Source organism: Poecilia mexicana, unplaced genomic scaffold, assembly GCF_051168715.1.
Source record: "Poecilia mexicana isolate PSO_F unplaced genomic scaffold, ASM5116871v1 scaffold_18, whole genome shotgun sequence".
NCBI classification, from domain to species: domain Eukaryota; kingdom Metazoa; phylum Chordata; class Actinopteri; order Cyprinodontiformes; family Poeciliidae; genus Poecilia; species Poecilia mexicana.
Window position 1 is genome coordinate 17850459 of NW_028263387.1, and position 18533 is coordinate 17868991.

General features: G+C 40.6%; 1 protein-coding gene across 3 annotated transcripts in view; it reads right to left on the minus strand.

Annotated features, from left to right (window-relative positions):
• The window catches only part of pcxb (pyruvate carboxylase b), a 381625-nt gene that overhangs the window by 29508 nt on the left and 333584 nt on the right, over positions 1-18533 (minus strand). For all 3 annotated transcript variants that reach the window (XM_088016052.1, XM_088016053.1, XM_088016054.1), the window contains exons 18-21: positions 15687-15854; positions 15247-15328; positions 7814-7971; positions 6414-6500 (exon numbers count right to left, since the gene is read on the minus strand). In XM_088016052.1, the coding sequence (XP_087872178.1) occupies positions 6414-6500; positions 7814-7971; positions 15247-15328; positions 15687-15854 (495 nt within the window). The remainder of the gene's footprint in view (positions 1-6413; positions 6501-7813; positions 7972-15246; positions 15329-15686; positions 15855-18533) is intronic.

An 18533-nucleotide genomic window follows, 5' to 3' on the forward strand; every position in this document is an offset into this window, starting at 1 on the left:
ATATTTTATTTATTTTACCAAATAAAATACAATTGAAATGCATCATGTGATTAATTGATTATTGCAGCCAGCTGATAAAACCTCTTGATCAGAACTTGGCTGTCCATTTAAAGCATCCTGCCTCTCAGTAAGTGGACATGCATGACTCCACATCTGCGATATTACAAAGCTGCAGCAGGGAGACGGATTGCGTCTGTGCGTGGAGGAATGGCGGCGATATTGTGTGTGCTTGTATGCCTCTGCGCCCTGTGTCAGTGTGCTTTGCTCACATTTGCTTCGAAATGCAACTCCATCCAAACCCGGGCTCCCCTAATGGGAAAAGGATTATATCACTCAGAACGGCGAGCGTGCATCTGCTGGTGTGTGCGGGTCGAGAGGCAAATAAAACACACAGACAATAATGCGAGCCAGCCAAGCCAGTGAAGGATGGTACCTGTCAGGAGGAGGAGGAAAGAGAGAGGAGTGATAATAAGAGGCTCAGAGGAGGAGAGCAGGAATGATAGAAAGATTAGAGATACATAAAGGAAGTCTAATCGAAATGAGAGAAGATGGGAGCAATTGATGAGGGAGGAGATAAAACTAAATGAAAGAGGAGAGAGATGGCGGGGAGTTGCAGCGAGAGTGAGAGGGAGACATAAAGGGATGGACAGATTAAGAAAGAAAGCAGCAAACAGACGGGAGCCGTCGACATCTACAGCCCCACAGGCAATACAAGACGTGCTCCACCTCCGAGTCTAACAGACTGCGTGTTCGAGAGAGTGCAGGTGAGTGAATACGTGCCTGTAATTGCAAAAGGAAAGTGGCAGAAACACTGAGGCGAACGAAAAAGAGGGCAGCCGTACAAAAATATACACAAGTCACATCAAGCTCAGGCGGCGACAGCTTCAGCAAAGGCGAGAGGAAGGAAGGAAGGGTTGATGAAAAAAGGAGTGCAGCAGAAGTTTGAGAAGAGAAAAACAGAGCCAGGGCTTTTGGAGAGCTGGAAAACCTCCAAACAGACAAGTCAATGCCAATTAATGGCGCCCTTCCTCCTGTAATTCACCGAATGTTGCAGCATCGTTAGCTCTGTCAGAGATTATATTGTTAAAACGGCACCGCTGGGCATCTGAGCAGGTGAGTTCAGACTGATATTCCTGCTGTTCAGCGAACGCACCTTCAAGCAAAAACGATATGAGGCAGCAGAAAACAGATCAGTTGTTACAATTATCCTCTGGCAAAGAGGGATTTATACTGCAGCCTCACGCTGAGCAGGAGGGAACAGATTCAGCTGGTTGGGAACAACGAGACGGTTGGGATTTAAAGAATAATTACCAAAGATCAATACTGATCTGTAACAGGAGGGAGGGATGGATGACTAGCAGACATAAATTAAATGTTTTCCCTCCATTAAACTTTCCTACTTAAATTCTAGACATGGATATAAAATAAGAGGTACTTTTGCAGTAATCATCTTTTTGTGGTATTATTATATCACACCAAGTAAACGGTTCATTAGCACCTCTGAATAAACAAAACAATTTCAGGTTACCATCAGACGGCTGTTCTCTTTCATGAATCGATATTCAGCAGCAGGTGATGTTTTACCTCTGATTGTTCATTCTGTCCTCAAAATATGACGACGTGGTTGGATATGCGTGTGACTGCACGTTAAGCTACAGCTTTCATGTGAATTTATGTTCCAGTTCAACATAAATGCTTATGATTTAATTAGAACAGGAGTAAAAATACCCTCAGCATTAAAGGGCCTTTGGTCAGTTCAGTCACAGGAGTTTCACATCGGACTGAACCCGCCCCGTTAATGATGCAGCAGCCGTGCAGTTTGCATGTACAGTAGTTTGGGACCAATTAGACACGGCGGAGACTCGATGCACAGTTTCTAAATGGGAGGAGAGAAGTTTGCGCTAACTATGAGGATGATGGATGTGGAGGCATGAAACGTCGGGTTTATGCTCCTGAGGGTGTCCATTGATCTGAGAGCAAACAGTTCTGCACATTAAGTTGGACATTGGGTGAAGTTTGTGTGTGCAGCCGTAAGATCAGGAGGTATTCTGCTGTTTGCAGTGGAGAGCCTCCTGCAGCTCTGTAAATCTGTCTTTTTTTTGTTAAAATGATCACAACTGAGCCACACTGTCAGTGATTTCAGCTTTTAGTTCGGCTAATGTCACTAAATCGGCCTTTATGGTTTGTCTGATATGCAAAAGATCCAAAAGAACAATTATTCAGATTTTAAGAATCAGAAAAATGCATTTTACTGACGCATTTATCACAGCGGCTCTGCAGTGTTTATCAGGACTGGATAACTGGTAAAACTGGAAAAATATTAGTTTTTCCAGACTTCATTCCCTGGTCCATTGTCTAGAAGTAGTTTCTTTTTTATTTAGCCATCCATCAGTTTTTCTTCCATGACGTTTTCAGCAATTTTTCTCCAAATTTTAATTGGATTTCAATTTATACAACAATGGGTGAAAATCTACCTTGAATTAAAGTAGTAATGTTTTATGGTGCTAAACTTTTAATTCATGTCATCATCACCTCTACTAGTCATGTTGTGTTTTGACTTCAACGTTATGTGACAGCAGTTCTGTATGTCTGGAGACATTTATATGAAGCCACTCAGTTTCCTTTCACATAAACATATAAAATCAGATCTAAGAGTCATTAAATGTGTGCAAGTCATCTCATGTAGCAAACTGTACAGTTGCAAAATTTTGGGACGTAACATTTTGGAAAAGACACACAAGTTTTAAAATCTTTTCAATGTTGAGACATAAATGATTTCTGCTAGCGATTCTGGGTCGTTAGCGTGGAAAGCCAGTGATGCTGCAGTGATGATGGAGTGAAGGAAATGATATCTCTCTTTACATAGAGATCTATAAATGCATAGATGTAGACAGAATAGTTAAGATGCATCACATTGCAGACAACTTGACCTCCATTCTTTGCTATGAAGGCACCAATTTAAGCAACGTAGGAACTAAAAAAAGCTGAAGTTGCATCAGGCCTGAATGGGTTAAGAGTCTGTTTGGATGCTCTGGAGCTTCAAAACAGATTTAAACCTAAAGAGTCTTTTTGAAGCAAATTACTTTTATGCAAATACCTCGGTGATGATTACAACTTCTCAAAACGAGCTTCTTTTGTGTTTCATTGTTCTCAAAATGAAAAGTTGTGCAAATGAAGTTCTTTGACGAGTGCAATCCTTCAGGGGCAGACTTCAGAGATAGCTCTGAGTTTGAGAGCTTTCTGCCGTAAAGGGCATGCAGGGGACGGTCTGCATACTGCCAGCACATTATGTGGTCTGTCCTCTTTACGTCTACGTCTCGTAAGCGCGCTCCTTCACCGTTATAGACAAGCTGACAGGGAGAGAGACGCAGGCATTGTCAAGCTAACAGGGTGCAGCAGAGAGCAGCGCCGCGCCCGTAGGCACGCAGAGCCAACATTGGCTTGTGCAGTGAAGCCCACAGAGTCTTAATTGAATTGATAGAGAACATGGAGAGAGAGAGAGAGGGGAAGTTGGAGAGAGAATTGATGAGCAAAACAGAAATGGAAAGTAGAGAGGAAAACAGAGGCAAGAATCTAAAAAACATAGGAGACAAGGAGGTAGATAAATGGATATGGAGCTGACTGAGGAATAAACATTCGCAACAAAATGAGAGAACAGAGACCAGAAAGGTTTGATAAAGAGGGAAGAGGAAAACAATTAGAGTGTGAACACAATAAAAGAGGAATGCATCTATTATGAGGATGGTAAATAATGAAGGAAAACAAAGGGTTTAATGAAAGATAATGAGGAACAGAAAGGCAGGCAGGAGGTAAATCCTGGGCGCAAATCAAACTGTTGAATGGATAATATCGTTTCTCCACATGGCGGCAATTAAAGTTTCCTTTAAGAGATCAAACTGCAGACTGGAGAAAGACATCATGAACCGGCCTGAAACGTGGCTCCAGCTATAAATGAGAGGATGGAGAAAAGTGCAACAACTGCAGTCCTGGCTGCACCAAGGAGTTATTAGATTAAACGCAATTAATGGCTGCTCACTAAACAAAAAAAAATCTAATTTTCACTCAGCTTTAGCTCAGGCATAAAGCGACCTACAAGCATCGTGTAAGTGATGTGACGGTTAGCTCAGGGGAACGTGTTAATGAAGACAGAGCAGCTGATTTCTGACTGAATTACACGAGCAAAATTGTCGCTTTAAAAGAGAGCGGTGCTGCAAATCCTTCTTCAATCCACTGTGGTCGCATCAGAGATAACACAACCTGCTGGTTCATCTGTGTTGAAATTAGCCTCGTAGCGAATCATCATCAACATCGGTGAGAAAACGTAGGGAGATTAGAAACTTCAGTCCGAACTCCTTAGTGGAGGAGCATTGGTGTGAAGGAGGAGTGCTGGAAAGAGCAGGAGCTTCTTAAAGAGACAGAGGCCCAATTTCAAACCGTTAAATTGCAAAATCAAATTTCGTTTCAGTTATGTTTGGCATGTATGCAGCATTTTTATAACAGCTGAAGGCAACACAGAATAGAATACACTGTATCGTCCCTTTGGGGAAATTTGTCATGAGCTCAACGGTGTGTGATGCGTCGCATCAGCTGCCTAAACAGAAAATAAATACAAGTACAGCACATCTATGAACACACAGACGACAGTTTAAAAACAACAGGACGTCGGGCTGGGAAATATGGCTGGAAACGGCATCATTTGGATAATTATAGTTTTTAGTTGTAAATATCTGGTCAAACTGTTCCTGTTTCACTCACAGTCCTCACTCAGTGCTGCTGTTTCTTATATTTAAGTAGTTACGAGGCACAGCGCTGAAACCTTAAACTGCTGCTGCGTCAGTTACTCAACAGGTTGTTGCTAGGTAACCAGAGAGGGAGCGAGTTGCTAGGTAACCACATAGTGCTCAGCTGGCTGCCGCTGGTCGAGCGGTTGAAGTCTTTTTTTTCTGCCTACATCCCCACAATGCTGTGCGCTTCTGAATCACGCGTCCATCGCCGTGTGTTTTGCTACCGATTTATTTTACAGTCCTAACAGAAAACCAAAGCTACTGAACACCTTCCACGCCTCAACGCAACGTTCGTTTAAAATTTTAATTCAACATTTTGAGGGAGGTGGGTACAGTTTTTGGGGATTTCTGTAACTTTTACTGGAAGGCAAGAGCTTATATTCCATATACAGGAACCAACGATACCGTATAGCTACTTTATTGCGCTAAAAAAAGGCATTATGGACCTGGAAAACACATAATACTGCTCTACGTTTAATCTGCTTTGGTACATAAATCTGAAGATTCGATAACACTTTATTTGACGGCATGTGCATAAGACTGACATGACAAACATGATATAACATCTGTCATGAACATGAAGGAGCCTTTATGAATGTCTATGACAGTTGTCATGAAGTGTCATTCGGTAAACAGACACTTTTAATGCAAAGTTTCTCTAAAAGTTGCATTAAAAGTGTCAGCTTTGCATTATTTACAAAATAATGACACTTTAATGCAAAGTTGGCACTTTTACTGGACTTTTAATGCAACTTTTAGAGCAACTTTGCATTAACTCAGACTTTCATAAAGGCTCCTTCATGTTCGATGTCATGTTTATGACGCTGTCATGTCAGTCTTATGCTCACCCCATCAAATAAAGTGATACCAAATATCCTTATAATTCATACATTTTGGATCTAAAGCTATTACCCCTATCACAGAACCTGCAGAACTTTATCTTCTTAAGTTTCATAAACCGTGAGAGAGAAAAAATTAATTGGACAAAATTGCAGCCAGCGGGTCGAACCTCAAAGAAAACCAGAAAAACCCGATTGTAGCAACATTTGGTAATTAATATTAACTCAGGGGTTGCAAACGGCTGCTGAATGGGACAAACCTGCAGAGCGAACCCTGCTGCCTGTCCTGCTCAGAGAGCGCCGTTCGCTACAACCTCACAGGAGATAAACTCTGGCTTCTGTCATGTCAGTAATAGATATATTTACTCAAATAAAATCCTCCTTCATCTGTTCCGAGATAAAAGTAGTGAGGAGTAAATTTGCACATTGTTATGCAAGTAGAGCAAGAGGTGTTGTTCATTAGATTCAGTAAATGTGACCGATGCCGGTGGAAGAATATTAAACACACCGCAGTCATATTTGTGTATTCAGCAGAGCGCTGCAGATGAAATTGTGTATTTTGCATTTATTGCTATAAACGCAAAGTCTGCATGCCTTACAGTTGTGAGCGGACGCAGACCTGTTTGCCTCGCCGCGCCTTGCATTTAGGGTGAAATCAGAAAATTGTAAACAGGATTTTTCTATTTCTGGACGAATAGTGCCAAGCTCTCCATCAGAGCCAAACCAGGATCATTACATACGTGTTTGCAGCTACGCTGCTGTTGCCAGGAGTGTTGTGTTCCCGTCTCACCTTAATGAGGTCTCCCAGTAGCTTGTTTGCTTCAGCGTAAGCCTTCTTCACCTCCTTGAACTTATTTCCGAGCCCCATACTATGAGCCTGCAATGGAACAGACCACAGCAGGGATGAGCAGCACATACAAACCTTTTATTACCTTCCTTTCTAAAGGAAGGAAGTCAAGTAATGCTTGCCCGGTCAGTGGCTTCAAATTGCTGCTGCAGCATCAGAAGCCTTGAAGATCAGCACACACACTATTGTTAAATGTGATTTGCAACAACATATTTTTGCTTCCGGAGACGGATACGTTTCTGTTTATCAATTTATTTTTGACAAGTATACAGCTCTAGGAAATAACTTTAAATTATCTAACTGGGAATGTGGAATAACAGGGTAAAAACCAAAGTAATCTGCTGGAAATGGTTTGGCCAATCTCTGTACTTTTAGTCAGAACAACCTGTTATTCTACAGAGATGGCTTCCCAGAATCTTAAAAATGTTTCCACGGTCCGCTGGCAGCACAAACAAGGTGCCAATGAAATAATTTGGATGGACAAGATGAGTTTGTTAGGGACGCACCAGCCAGGGGGCGTCAAACTCATGTTCATTTTGGGCCGCAGCAAAAATCTTGAATGTTCTTAAAGGGCCGTTGTGCCAGAATCTATTGATCAAACCCATTAAATTGTTAAAATATCAATGAATAGCTGTTTGTTGTTTATAAAAATCTAATAATACTGAACGTCTTTTCTCAGCGATCAGTCAGTTCATCCAGGATTTCATCAGTGTTTGTGTCAAAATGACGGATTTTTTGTTGCTAATTCAGAAACATTTGTAAGGAATTGTTGCAATATTTGCTAAATGTTGAGTTTAAATGACTTAAGTCATTTAAACTCAATCCTTTTGACCAATTTTTGAGAAAAATTTGCCTTAAAAAATGTGGCAATCTGTTAATTTTGTGTGAATTTTGCAAGTTTGAGAAAAAACTTGAGGGACTAATTGATGTAATTTAGAGTCCAGAGGGCCACATAAAAAGCAACAGCGGGCCGGATTTGGCCCCCGGGCCTTCAGTTTGACACTAACCTGACCTGTCAAATCAGATTTTAATCTGCAAAAGTGCTAAAGACAACATGAGATCAGTTGTTCTCCCAGAACTAAAGACATTGGGAATAAATTATCAGCCAGTTGATTTATTGACACATTTCTAATTTTTAGCACAAAACGTCCGTTCCAAAAAGCTGACAAAAGCACCAACTATGAGATGTGATGCTAAATTCAACAAATACTTGTAAGTGAACCGTTAGCTACGTTTTCTCCACACACACAAAAAAAGAAAGAAATGAAATAAAATCCAATTTGCTTTCATAATGAAAATAAAAATCAATCTGCGCGACGTTGACGACATGGAAGGACGTCGACCTGGAAGTGCAGGTTGGTGTACTGTCCTCCGGGTATCTCGTTCTCGTAGACATCGGCGTTGCCCGACTTCATGGTGGCGGTGCAGTCGAAGGGAGCGTACAGGCCTCTGGTGACCTCCCAGTACTCGCTGTAGTCGAACACCTTCTCCAGAGCGATGCCTGCAACACCAGACGGCAAATCAATGATCACTGCAGAGGCACGAAAATCTGGAAATATTCGCAGAGTCGGCAGGATTGTGATGGAAGAGGCAGTTTGTGGCTCGGATCAAATGTAAATTGTGAAATCTTTTTGATGATCTGACACTAACAACTTTGTTTTTTTTTTAAATTTATCAGATAAATTACAGCATAAACTAATTTACAGTTTCTATTACAATGTTGCATTTGCAGTGACAACCAGTGTAAGAGCTCATCATTTATCAGAAGATGTTTGCCTTCTCGCAACATGTGCCAGCTGATAACATTAGCAATTAATTTGAATGCATGACACAATAAACAAGAAATTTCTCAGTTTTTAAAGACAACTAAGCGTCTCAGCATGGGTCTAAATGTTGCTGGTTTCTGCAGCAAAACATGGTTCAATAATCACCATGTTTCTCACAGATGATCCGATATATTCAGCAGTTCTTATTAGCACAAGCTTAAAAAGCTGTTCAGTATTCTTGTCTAGTCTCTAATATTTTGTGAACCGTCTGTTTCTCCTTTGTGCGACATCCTTCTGTCAGTTGTTTACCTTTAATTGGAAAAAGGAGCCCTGGTGCTGAGGCACAAACGGCTCTACATTTTGTATTTTTGCAAACAAAAGGCGTAAAAAAAAAAAAAGCTGTTGTGACAAAGTGACAAGGTTGTAATTTAAAATTAGAAAAAGAAACACCAAAGTGTTTCTGTGCCTAAATTGTGATCCCGGTGAAGAAATAGGGCGAGTGCGATGTTAATGTGAAATTAATGTGCATGTAGCTGCTCCTCAAACTCAGCTGCCTGCCAAGCCGGTGGGTAATTGGGTCCATTTCCTTCTCTGCTTGCAAACACACACACTTCTCGGAGGTTTCCTTTAAGCTTCCAGAGTGAAATTACAGCTTCATTTTTACACAGGAAAGAGGAATTATGATCAGAGAGCAGCAATCTTGAATAGCAGAGAAAGCATTTTGATCAAGTGATCAGTAAAACAATGCAGGGCCGAGTGGGGTAAGACGAGCCAGTGGGCAAACTGACCCACTCTGTATCTAGGCAGTGGTGCACATTTGTTAAAACAAATATCCTCCATTTTGGAGTCCCTCTAATCGGGGGAAGCATGTGGTGATGTCTTAAAGGTGCTTTATGTACAAGATGACAGTGTTTTGCTCGTCAAAGTATCATATTTTAGCTATAATGACTCACGTGAAAGCAAAATGTGTCAATGTAATTTTATCTGTCGCTCAAACAAGCACAAAGAAAACCTGATAAATCATGGAGAGAACAAATACTTACAAATAATTGTACATCACACCACATTATGACAGCAGTAAAAAGATTAGAACATTAAGCCCAGGAGAAATCTCGCTAATGCTGCAATGCTCAGGGACACGGAGATGAAGGTTTGTGCTGCTCCTCATCTTTCAAAGCAAATGTTGTGAGAAAACAAGAACTAAATCAAACAGCTGCAGCGTCGCGCATCATTGTCAGATATCAGTCACCAGCAGATTAAATGGAGCAAAGATAAGTATTAGAAACAAAACAGACAAATCAAAACGAGGAGCTGAATGTTTGTGAGCGAGGATTTCAGACCGGCTCATGACCTGCAACCGTTTTCAGCTCACCTGTCAACATATGTGCCATTTATGCTTATTTTACATTAGAATAAATTTACTGAAACGTGTTAACTGTTAATGGTATTCTAATTCATGGAAATCCACCTGTGCTTTATACCATTATTACTCTTTCACTGGCACATTTTAGTCTTTGTGTAAATGTTTTAATGCACTTAAATTCAATGTTTACATTTTTAAACCTCATTGTTAGGAGTGCTTTCTTAAAAATCCCAATTTGGAACAAATTTAAGTTTTAAAGTCACTGTTTGATAAGGTCCGGTAAACAAGACATTTCAAAGTGCTTCACATGAACTAGAGGAAATACAAACAAAAAAACTGCAAAGAAAAAACAGCAAACAAAAGTGCTTCACAATTACAGGCTGGTAGGAGTTTCCACAATTTACAAACTAACAGGAGCTAAGTGGCATGTTTTTTATGCATTAATAATCAAATTTGATTTTAATATGGTCTAAAACTTTAAATAGTGCAAAGCTTACAATTTACAAAAGATGAAAATCTCACATTATTTCTTATAATCTGATTTTTGTGATCCTAAATGACGCAAAATTTAGGATCTGATTTCATGTCAGGAAACAGGATATACATCTGATTTCATGTCAGGAAACAGGATATACCTCTGATTTCATGTCAGGAAACAGGATATACATCTGATTTCATGTCAGGAAACAGGATATACATCTGATTTCATGTCAGGAAACAGGATATACCTCTGATTTCATGTCAGGAAACAGGATATACATCTGATTTCATGTCAGGAAACAGGATATACATCTGATTTCATGTCAGGAAACAGGATATACATCTGATTTCATGTCAGGAACAGGATATACATCTGATTTCATGTCAGGAAACAGGATATACATCTGATTTCATGTCAGGAAACAGGATATACATCTGATTTCATGTCAGGAAACATGATATACATCTGATTTCATGTCAGGAAACAGGATATACATCTGATTTCATGTCAGGAAACAGGATATACATCTGATTTCATGTCAGGAAACATGATATACATCTGATTTCATGTCAGGAAACAGGATATACCTCTGATTTCATGTCAGGAAACAGGATATACCTCTGATTTCATGTCAGGAAACAGGATATACATCTGATTTCATGTCAGGAACAGGATATACATCTGATTTCATGTCAGGAAACAGGATATACCTCTGATTTCATGTCAGGAAACAGGATATACATCTGATTTCATGTCAGGAAACAGGATATACATCTGATTTCATGTCAGGAAACAAGATATACCTCTGATTTCATGTCAGGAAACAAGATATACATCTGATTTCATGTCAGGAAACAGGATATACCTCTGATTTCATGTCAGGAAACAAGATATACATCTGATTTCATGTCAGGAAACAGGATATACCTCTGATTTCATGTCAGGAAACAAGATATACCTCTGATTTCATGTCAGGAAACAGGATATACATCTGATTTCATGTCAGGAAACAAGATATACCTCTGATTTCATGTCAGGAACAGGATATACATCTGATTTCATGTCAGGAAACAAGATATACCTCTGATTTCATGTCAGGAAACAAGATATACATCTGATTTCATGTCAGGAAACAGGATATACCTCTGATTTCATGTCAGGAAACAGGATATACATCTGATTTCATGTCAGGAACAGGATATACCTCTGATTTCATGTCAGGAACAGGATATACATCTGATTTCATGTCAGGAAACAAGATATACCTCTGATTTCATGTCAGGAAACAAGATATACATCTGATTTCATGTCAGGAAACAGGATATACATCTGATTTCATGTCAGGAACAGGATATACCTCTGATTTCATGTCAGGAAACAGGATATACATCTGATTTCATGTCAGGAACAGGATATACATCTGATTTCATGTCAGGAACAGGATATACCTCTGATTTCATGTCAGGAAACAGGATATACATCTGATTTCATGTCAGGAACAGGATATACCTCTGATTTCATGTCAGGAACAGGATATACATCTGATTTCATGTCAGGAAACAGGATATACATCTGATTTCATGTCAGGAAACAGGATATACCTCTGATTTCATGTCAGGAACAGGATATACATCTGATTTCAGCCGTTGGTTGTTTACAGTATTTGCTTTGTCTTTGATTTCTCTTATTTCTAATTTTTTTCAGAAAATGTCTGTAAAACTTGACTTGGCAGCAAACCCAGTTCTGATTCTGATTTGTGTGCATTCGACTCCTCCACCTTGGTCGACTGCGGCATCAATTAAAGCCATGCATGATGCATGAGGAGCGAATGCAGTCAAACACAAGGACCACTTTAATATGCATCATCATTCAAACTGAATCATCTGTCACACTTAAATTGCACAGGTGTGTGCGCGCAGATCGGAGCTTCCTGAGTACACACAATGACATTTTAAACAAATTTAACAATTTTTCCAGGGCAAAGAAAATAATATGAAAATGGAAGAAAATGAGCAGTGGGAGTGATCTGGGTATAAGAAGCTGGTAATGGCATTGTCACAGACTGGGAGAGAAAGGAAGAGGAGGATGTGGAGACAATGTGACAGAAGCAGGTATGAGAGCTGAGGGAGAGAGGGATGGAGACGGTGCACAGCGATGATTACAGGTTTGGAGCCAAGACAGGAGAAAGAGGGAGTGTGGGAGTAAAGGAAAGCAGTAAACAGGCAAAGGTCAGGAAGGTATGGAGGAATCCAACGGAGAGGCGCGCTTGATTACGAAGTGGTGAGGTAGGCAAGACGAGTTGGAGGAGGGAACCGGCATTAAGTGAGCCAAAGATGAAAAGAGGAAAGCAGCAGAAAGTGACAGGAATGAAAGCATTAGGTAGAGAGGAGCGAGTCAGCCGGGGTCGCGCAGAATCAACACATGTAGGAATGCAGAGGCGAAGTCTCTCACCTGCATACCGGCCTCATCTTTTTTTGGTTTTTCTGGCCTCAAATTGAAATTCAGCCTCCAAACTGAGCCGTGTCTCAGCAACATATCACGCTTCCTGCGTGGCCCCGGCTGATATCAGCTTGTTCCACAATCTGAGCGTGAACCTGCCGCCGCCTGCTCTGAGCAAACACGTCGACGGCGAACGAGAGCAGCGGCCATGCAAAAAGGTTTCCCACTAAAAGCCCGAGTCACAGCGAGAACGCAGCGTGTTTTAATGGCTCTGTTGCTGCGGGGCTCACGACAAAAACAACAACAAATGTTCCGGTTCATGATGAATTTTGCTTTTCCTGTGAGCGATTGTTTGAATATCTCTGCAGAGAAAAATCAGACCAGCGAAGAAGTCAATTTAGCTGCCAGGACACCTGCAGGGTCAGACTCCACCAATAGTTTATTGGTGTATTATGTTTGACAAAGAGCACCACAGTTCCTCTGGGAATATTGACAGGACATCATGTTGTCTGTTTCGCCGTTCATCCACGGAAAAGAGGTTTGATAAAAGAAAAAAAATGCCTCAAATGCAAGAAAAAAAACAGTTTTAGTTGGAAATCCTTTAGAGTAATTGTGTAACCTATGTGGAGAAATGAGCAACAGTTCAAAACAAAACACAATTTGTTTCTAAACTTTCTTATATCTTATCAAAAAAAAATATTTTAGTTTTCCATCATGTTTTAATGTTATTCTCTCATCATAAACATACCTGGAGTGTTGCTTTGACTCATTCATGCATGTTTGAGAAATCATTTAATCACTTGTGGCAAAAAGTGTCGCCTATTTCCACAAAATCAGTCTCCTCCCACTTGGCACCTGCAGACTAGCGGTAGCAGCAGTTGGCAAACACCTGGTGGATATGCGTGTCTGCTGAGCTAATCGTACAAACAACAGCATCACGGAGGAGCATTCATGATGTGCTAAAGGCCAAGTGTCGGAAAGAGCAGGAGCTTCTTAAAGACTCGATTTGAAGGCGTCAAATTGTAAAGTTTAACGTCTTGGTTGATCGTTGTTATATTTTTTACAACTGAAAGTAGCGTAATTACTTGATGGTGCTAAAAAACGGCACTATGTCTGAAACATACATAACACTGGCCTTTTAAAGTTCACCTACCATCACCTATTAAAGTCCAGTACTCAGATTTTTAGTAGAATGTAAAATTCTACGTCTATGGAAAGTGTCAGAGTTCTGCATTGTTTCTAACGTGGGAATTCAACGGTAACTGAACTGCATCTCTGTGTTTTAAATCACATCATTGTTGGATACGCTTGGATAATTAACAGGAAAGCATCTGATCTCGGCAAACACCACAGAGACACTTTGAATAAAAAGCGTAAAATAAAACTGGTTTAACTTTGCTAAGTGACTCCAGCAGAGGCCGAGTCAACCAATGATTAAGCAGCACAATTAAATGTTTTCCTTATCGGAGCTTACAGGAGGGACTTAAACTAAACCAAGTTGTTCCTTTAATGCATTATCTGCATTAAACTGCACATAATGGGACCGACACTCTGCTCCGCAGCAGCAGCAGCAGCTGGCCCGTACAGGACCGTGTGAACGTAAACAAAATTAGCTTCTCCAGGTTCTGAGGAATGGAAATGAGGGATCAGATTCTCCACATAACCATCTATTTTCACATCGCTTCCCATCAATTTAAACCCGTTTCATGTTCCCTTAGTTTTTAAAACACGTTTTCTTCCTGCCGCCTGTTTTCGTATCGCCGCCCCTCGCTGTGGGAGGTGGAGGTCGCCGAGAGCGGGGAGCTTTTTCACAGCCCATGAAAGGTACACACTTCAGAGTCACTGTGGCCAAACAGAAAACAAACAAACCCACAGGAGAAAGAGCACATAAATCCATCTCTAAATTTATCTTATGACCTCCTCTGAGGAGCTCAGAGATCTCTGATAAAACCTGGCGGGGCGATACCAGGAAGCAGATAAATAATAATCACAGGGAGGTTGCCGTGGAGACCCAAAAACCCGACAGGCTCCAGAGAAAGCCGCCCCATTGTCAGAGCGAAGAGGGCTGCCCATGGCAACAAGTCTTACTGTGATCAAAATACTCATCTAAAAACACAAAAAGGGCTTTTTGTAGAAAAAACCCAGTTTGTTTTATTCCACTTTCAACTAATTCATGAGTTAAAAACATTTTGCTTAGGGCCGCATGTCTTTATCGACGGCCGACTTCTTTCTCCGCTCATCATGACCGCATTCGTTCGCCATTACTCAGCAGAATATGCAGGCCTCCTTCGCTTCAGGGCCGTGATTACAAATGCGTCATTGATCTGCTGATTGATTTTTCTTCCCTCATGTTAAGCAGCAGACTTTCGCTCAGAAAGACTCAAATTATTTCTACGCAACACTGGTGATCTAACAAACTGTCTCATTAAAAACTACACCCAGAGCAAATTTAAAGGTATTGTTTCATAACGGATTTTATCCTGTCAAATGTAATTAGAAGGATGAAGTGACGCGTCTTTATTTCTTTATTATCTACTGAACACACACAGTTCATGCTGAAAACAGCACTGATCAAACCTCATCCAGCTTTTTGTTAAAGATTCAAAAGCTGATCATCAATAACTCATATTTTAGCACTCCTTTAATTCCTGCAAAGCACTTTGCCGAAAATGTGCCGTCTAAATAACCTTCCTCACCAAAGGTTTGAATTTCCCAGCGTTTACTCACCGGTGTCGTATTTGGTCCCTTTGGTGCAGGCGACGATGGCACCCATGCTCGGCTGAGACGTCATCCCAGCCATGGAGTCGACCTGCAGGCCAAACAGTTCACATTGTTTCTTTTAAAGAAGTTTATTAGGCCACATTCACTTTTTTGTTGCAATAACGCACGAGTCAATAAATGAACCTCCTGGTAAGGGAGAGAGTACTTTCAGAATATGTTATTAAGCGCGTGATTCTCAGCTTTCTGAATAGAAGAACCTGAACATGGTATTTCAGGGTAAAACTTTGTTGATGAGAGGAAACAGAAACTGAATGGTGCACAGACCCAGAAGTTCAAACACCAGGCTGTTACTTAAATGCAAAACTGAACCAGCTAACAGAAAAACAAACTATTCTTTACGCCTTCATGTTGAGACATTCAGTCGGAACCAGCTGGTCAAAACTCACCGCCACGTCGACGACGTCAGCTCCTGCTTCTGCACAGGCCAACATGGCCGCCACGCCGGCTCCAGCTGTGTCGTGCGTGTGCACGTGAATGGGAACGTCTGGGAAGCGATCCCTCAACGCGCCGATCAGAAGCTTGCTGCCCTCTGGCTTCAGCAGGCCGGCCATATCCTGCAGAGACAAACTGGCATCAACATGAAACAGTCGAGGTTATTACAGTTCACAAGGCCTAAGATCGAAGCCCCGCCTGGATATTTTTGCTCATTTCAGTTGTAGGAAGTTCTCTAAACGTCCTGTGAGTAAATATTTTTGCCAATTTCTCCATTACGACTGGAGCTTTCAATATATAGCAGTTTGAAATTTACCGTCCATTAAAAGAGTTTCAGCAGATTAAACTGAAGTGAAACGCGCTCCCTGCAGCGGCGGGAGTGAAATTACCGTAATAACCCAAAACTGGCCGGAAAGAGCAACGTCTCCCCTTCATAAACCGCCGGAATATTTCAGAGTTACGGTACGACAACGTTGGCTTGTGAAAATGAGTCGTGTGAAACACCTTTCGGCCGATGACGGTTAGCTAAAACTAAGAAGATAATGAACCCTGAAATTGAGAAAACATTTTCATTAAGTGAATTAAAAAACGGTAATTAATGGGGAAAAAACCCACAAAACTGGAACCATATCGTGTGTTTATAAAGCTAACTAAAATCTACTGAGATTATAGATATAAAATCTATAATTAGTATTTATTAGCCTTTCGAACGAATGTGAAACTGATTCAATTTTTCCCCACACAAGCAGTTAACGTCAGCTGTTGGCAAATCAAGGCACTCCGTTCTCTACGTCAGTAAAATGACGACAGTTGGTTGTTGAAAATGGCACTTTTATTGAGTTTTCATTATCCAAACTGATACACACATAATCACAGTACAATACTTGGACGTTTTTTAATTCTGCACCTAGAATTAACCAAAGTATAAAAAAAATCCACTAAAGCTAGTAAAACCTAAATTAAAACTAAATATTACAGAAACCAGGGAAATTTTACCCTCTAAACCGGCTGAAGAGAGGCTGCCACATGTACATTGTTACTTTTCTACTAGGTTACCTGTAATACAAGTTATTTACTGTTGAATAATTCATATCAAACTGTACAGAGCTGTGCTTCTCCCATGCAGAGGCGTGTCGGCCCCGACATGGAGGAGATTAACCAGCTGCAGGGACGGAAGCAGACTCTGTCGCGTCTCTAAATGCAGAAGCAGCAGAGAAAGAAATGAGTGCAACTCCTCGGTCAGCCATTTATCAGCGATTCACCCAGTTTCCAGGTCAGAGGTGCTACTCCCCACTTCCTTCATTTCTGCTCCCAGTTTTAAATCAGATGTTTATCCTGATTTACGTTTTTATAGCAGACTCACCTTTCTGTTTTCTAGACGAGACAAGCTAGTACATCCAATTGGATTCTCACACAATCTACATTCACACAGCACATCCTCAGTTCCAACGTTTTTCGTTCATACTACTAATTAAATGCGACTCAGTAGCAGTAGGATTGTGATGTCAGTCTATCCAAACGACCTGCTGCCATGTTGTTCTCCCAATAAAGCCACTGGCTGTTTTCTAGTTATTTCATAACACTCTGCCTGAGGCCTTCAGAATCTGAGGTTAAGCACATTGGCTTTCTGTAATTTTTGGCAAGAATCTCAAACTCTGACCTTCACTGACACAAACTTCTTTCATAATCATTTTTAGCCACTGACCAGATTTAGCACGTCTGGATTCTTCTGCTGCTGAATTATGATGCCCGTTTCGTGCCAATGCCGTAAAAATCAGACAAAGCTTTGAAGACCGTCAGACACGCGTCTGATTTAGCATCAAAGAGGCTCAAAACGGACCGTTTTGAGGGGGTGAAACTAACTGGGCCGTTCACAACACCATGGAAACGTCGTGTACGGGTCTGAAACCCAAGCTAAACGTCTGGTTTATGCATCCAGAAACTTCTCATTTCCAAAGTACAAAGTGATTTCTTAATCTAGTTTGAAACACAATTTTATGGTTCTATAGTATTTTTTTAACTCGTATGAATTGGTAGTATATACTAATTGATTTCAATGCAGTTCTACAGCCAAGTTGCACCAAAAGTAGATGCTTTTTAGTTATTTATAGGTTTAATTTATCAGGTAATGAGAATATTACATAAGATAAATAAAAAGAGGGATGTGTTATGGTCTACCCAATCTTCTACACTGCTGTTGTCAGTCAACAGGATAATGTAATCGCTGTGCTCATTCTATTTATGGAAAGTATAGTGGAAGGAAGAAGTGTGGCAAAAAATGGTGCACCAGTACAAGTAATGACTTTGAAAGGATTGATAATCAGAAGCCATGAACTGCAGCTGAAGTCTGTGATTCGTATCCAGGGGAAATGACTGTCGCATTTCTTGGGTTAATCCACGTCAGAACCAAACAAAATGTCAGAACAATCTCACTTCTGCTGAGAATAAAAAAGACTCAACTTGATTTGTGGTCAAAAGTCCTCTTTTCAAGTCACAACAGTCGACTATCAGGACATTTTGGAGCTTTATAGAGATGCTGATTTCATTTTCCAGCAGGACATTGCAACTAACGACACCAATATTACTGAAATAAATTACATTTTGTGATCATATTTAAATCTATTGACTTGGACCTGAGGCCATTAAATAAATGTGAGGTCATTTATTTATATTGCACATTTTCAGCAACAAGGCATTTCGAAGTGCTTTCCATGAATTAGAGGAAATTCAAACAAAACAAAAAATCAGAAAAACAAAAGTACTCCACAGTTATAACCTAATAGGAGTTTCTCTAGATAAAG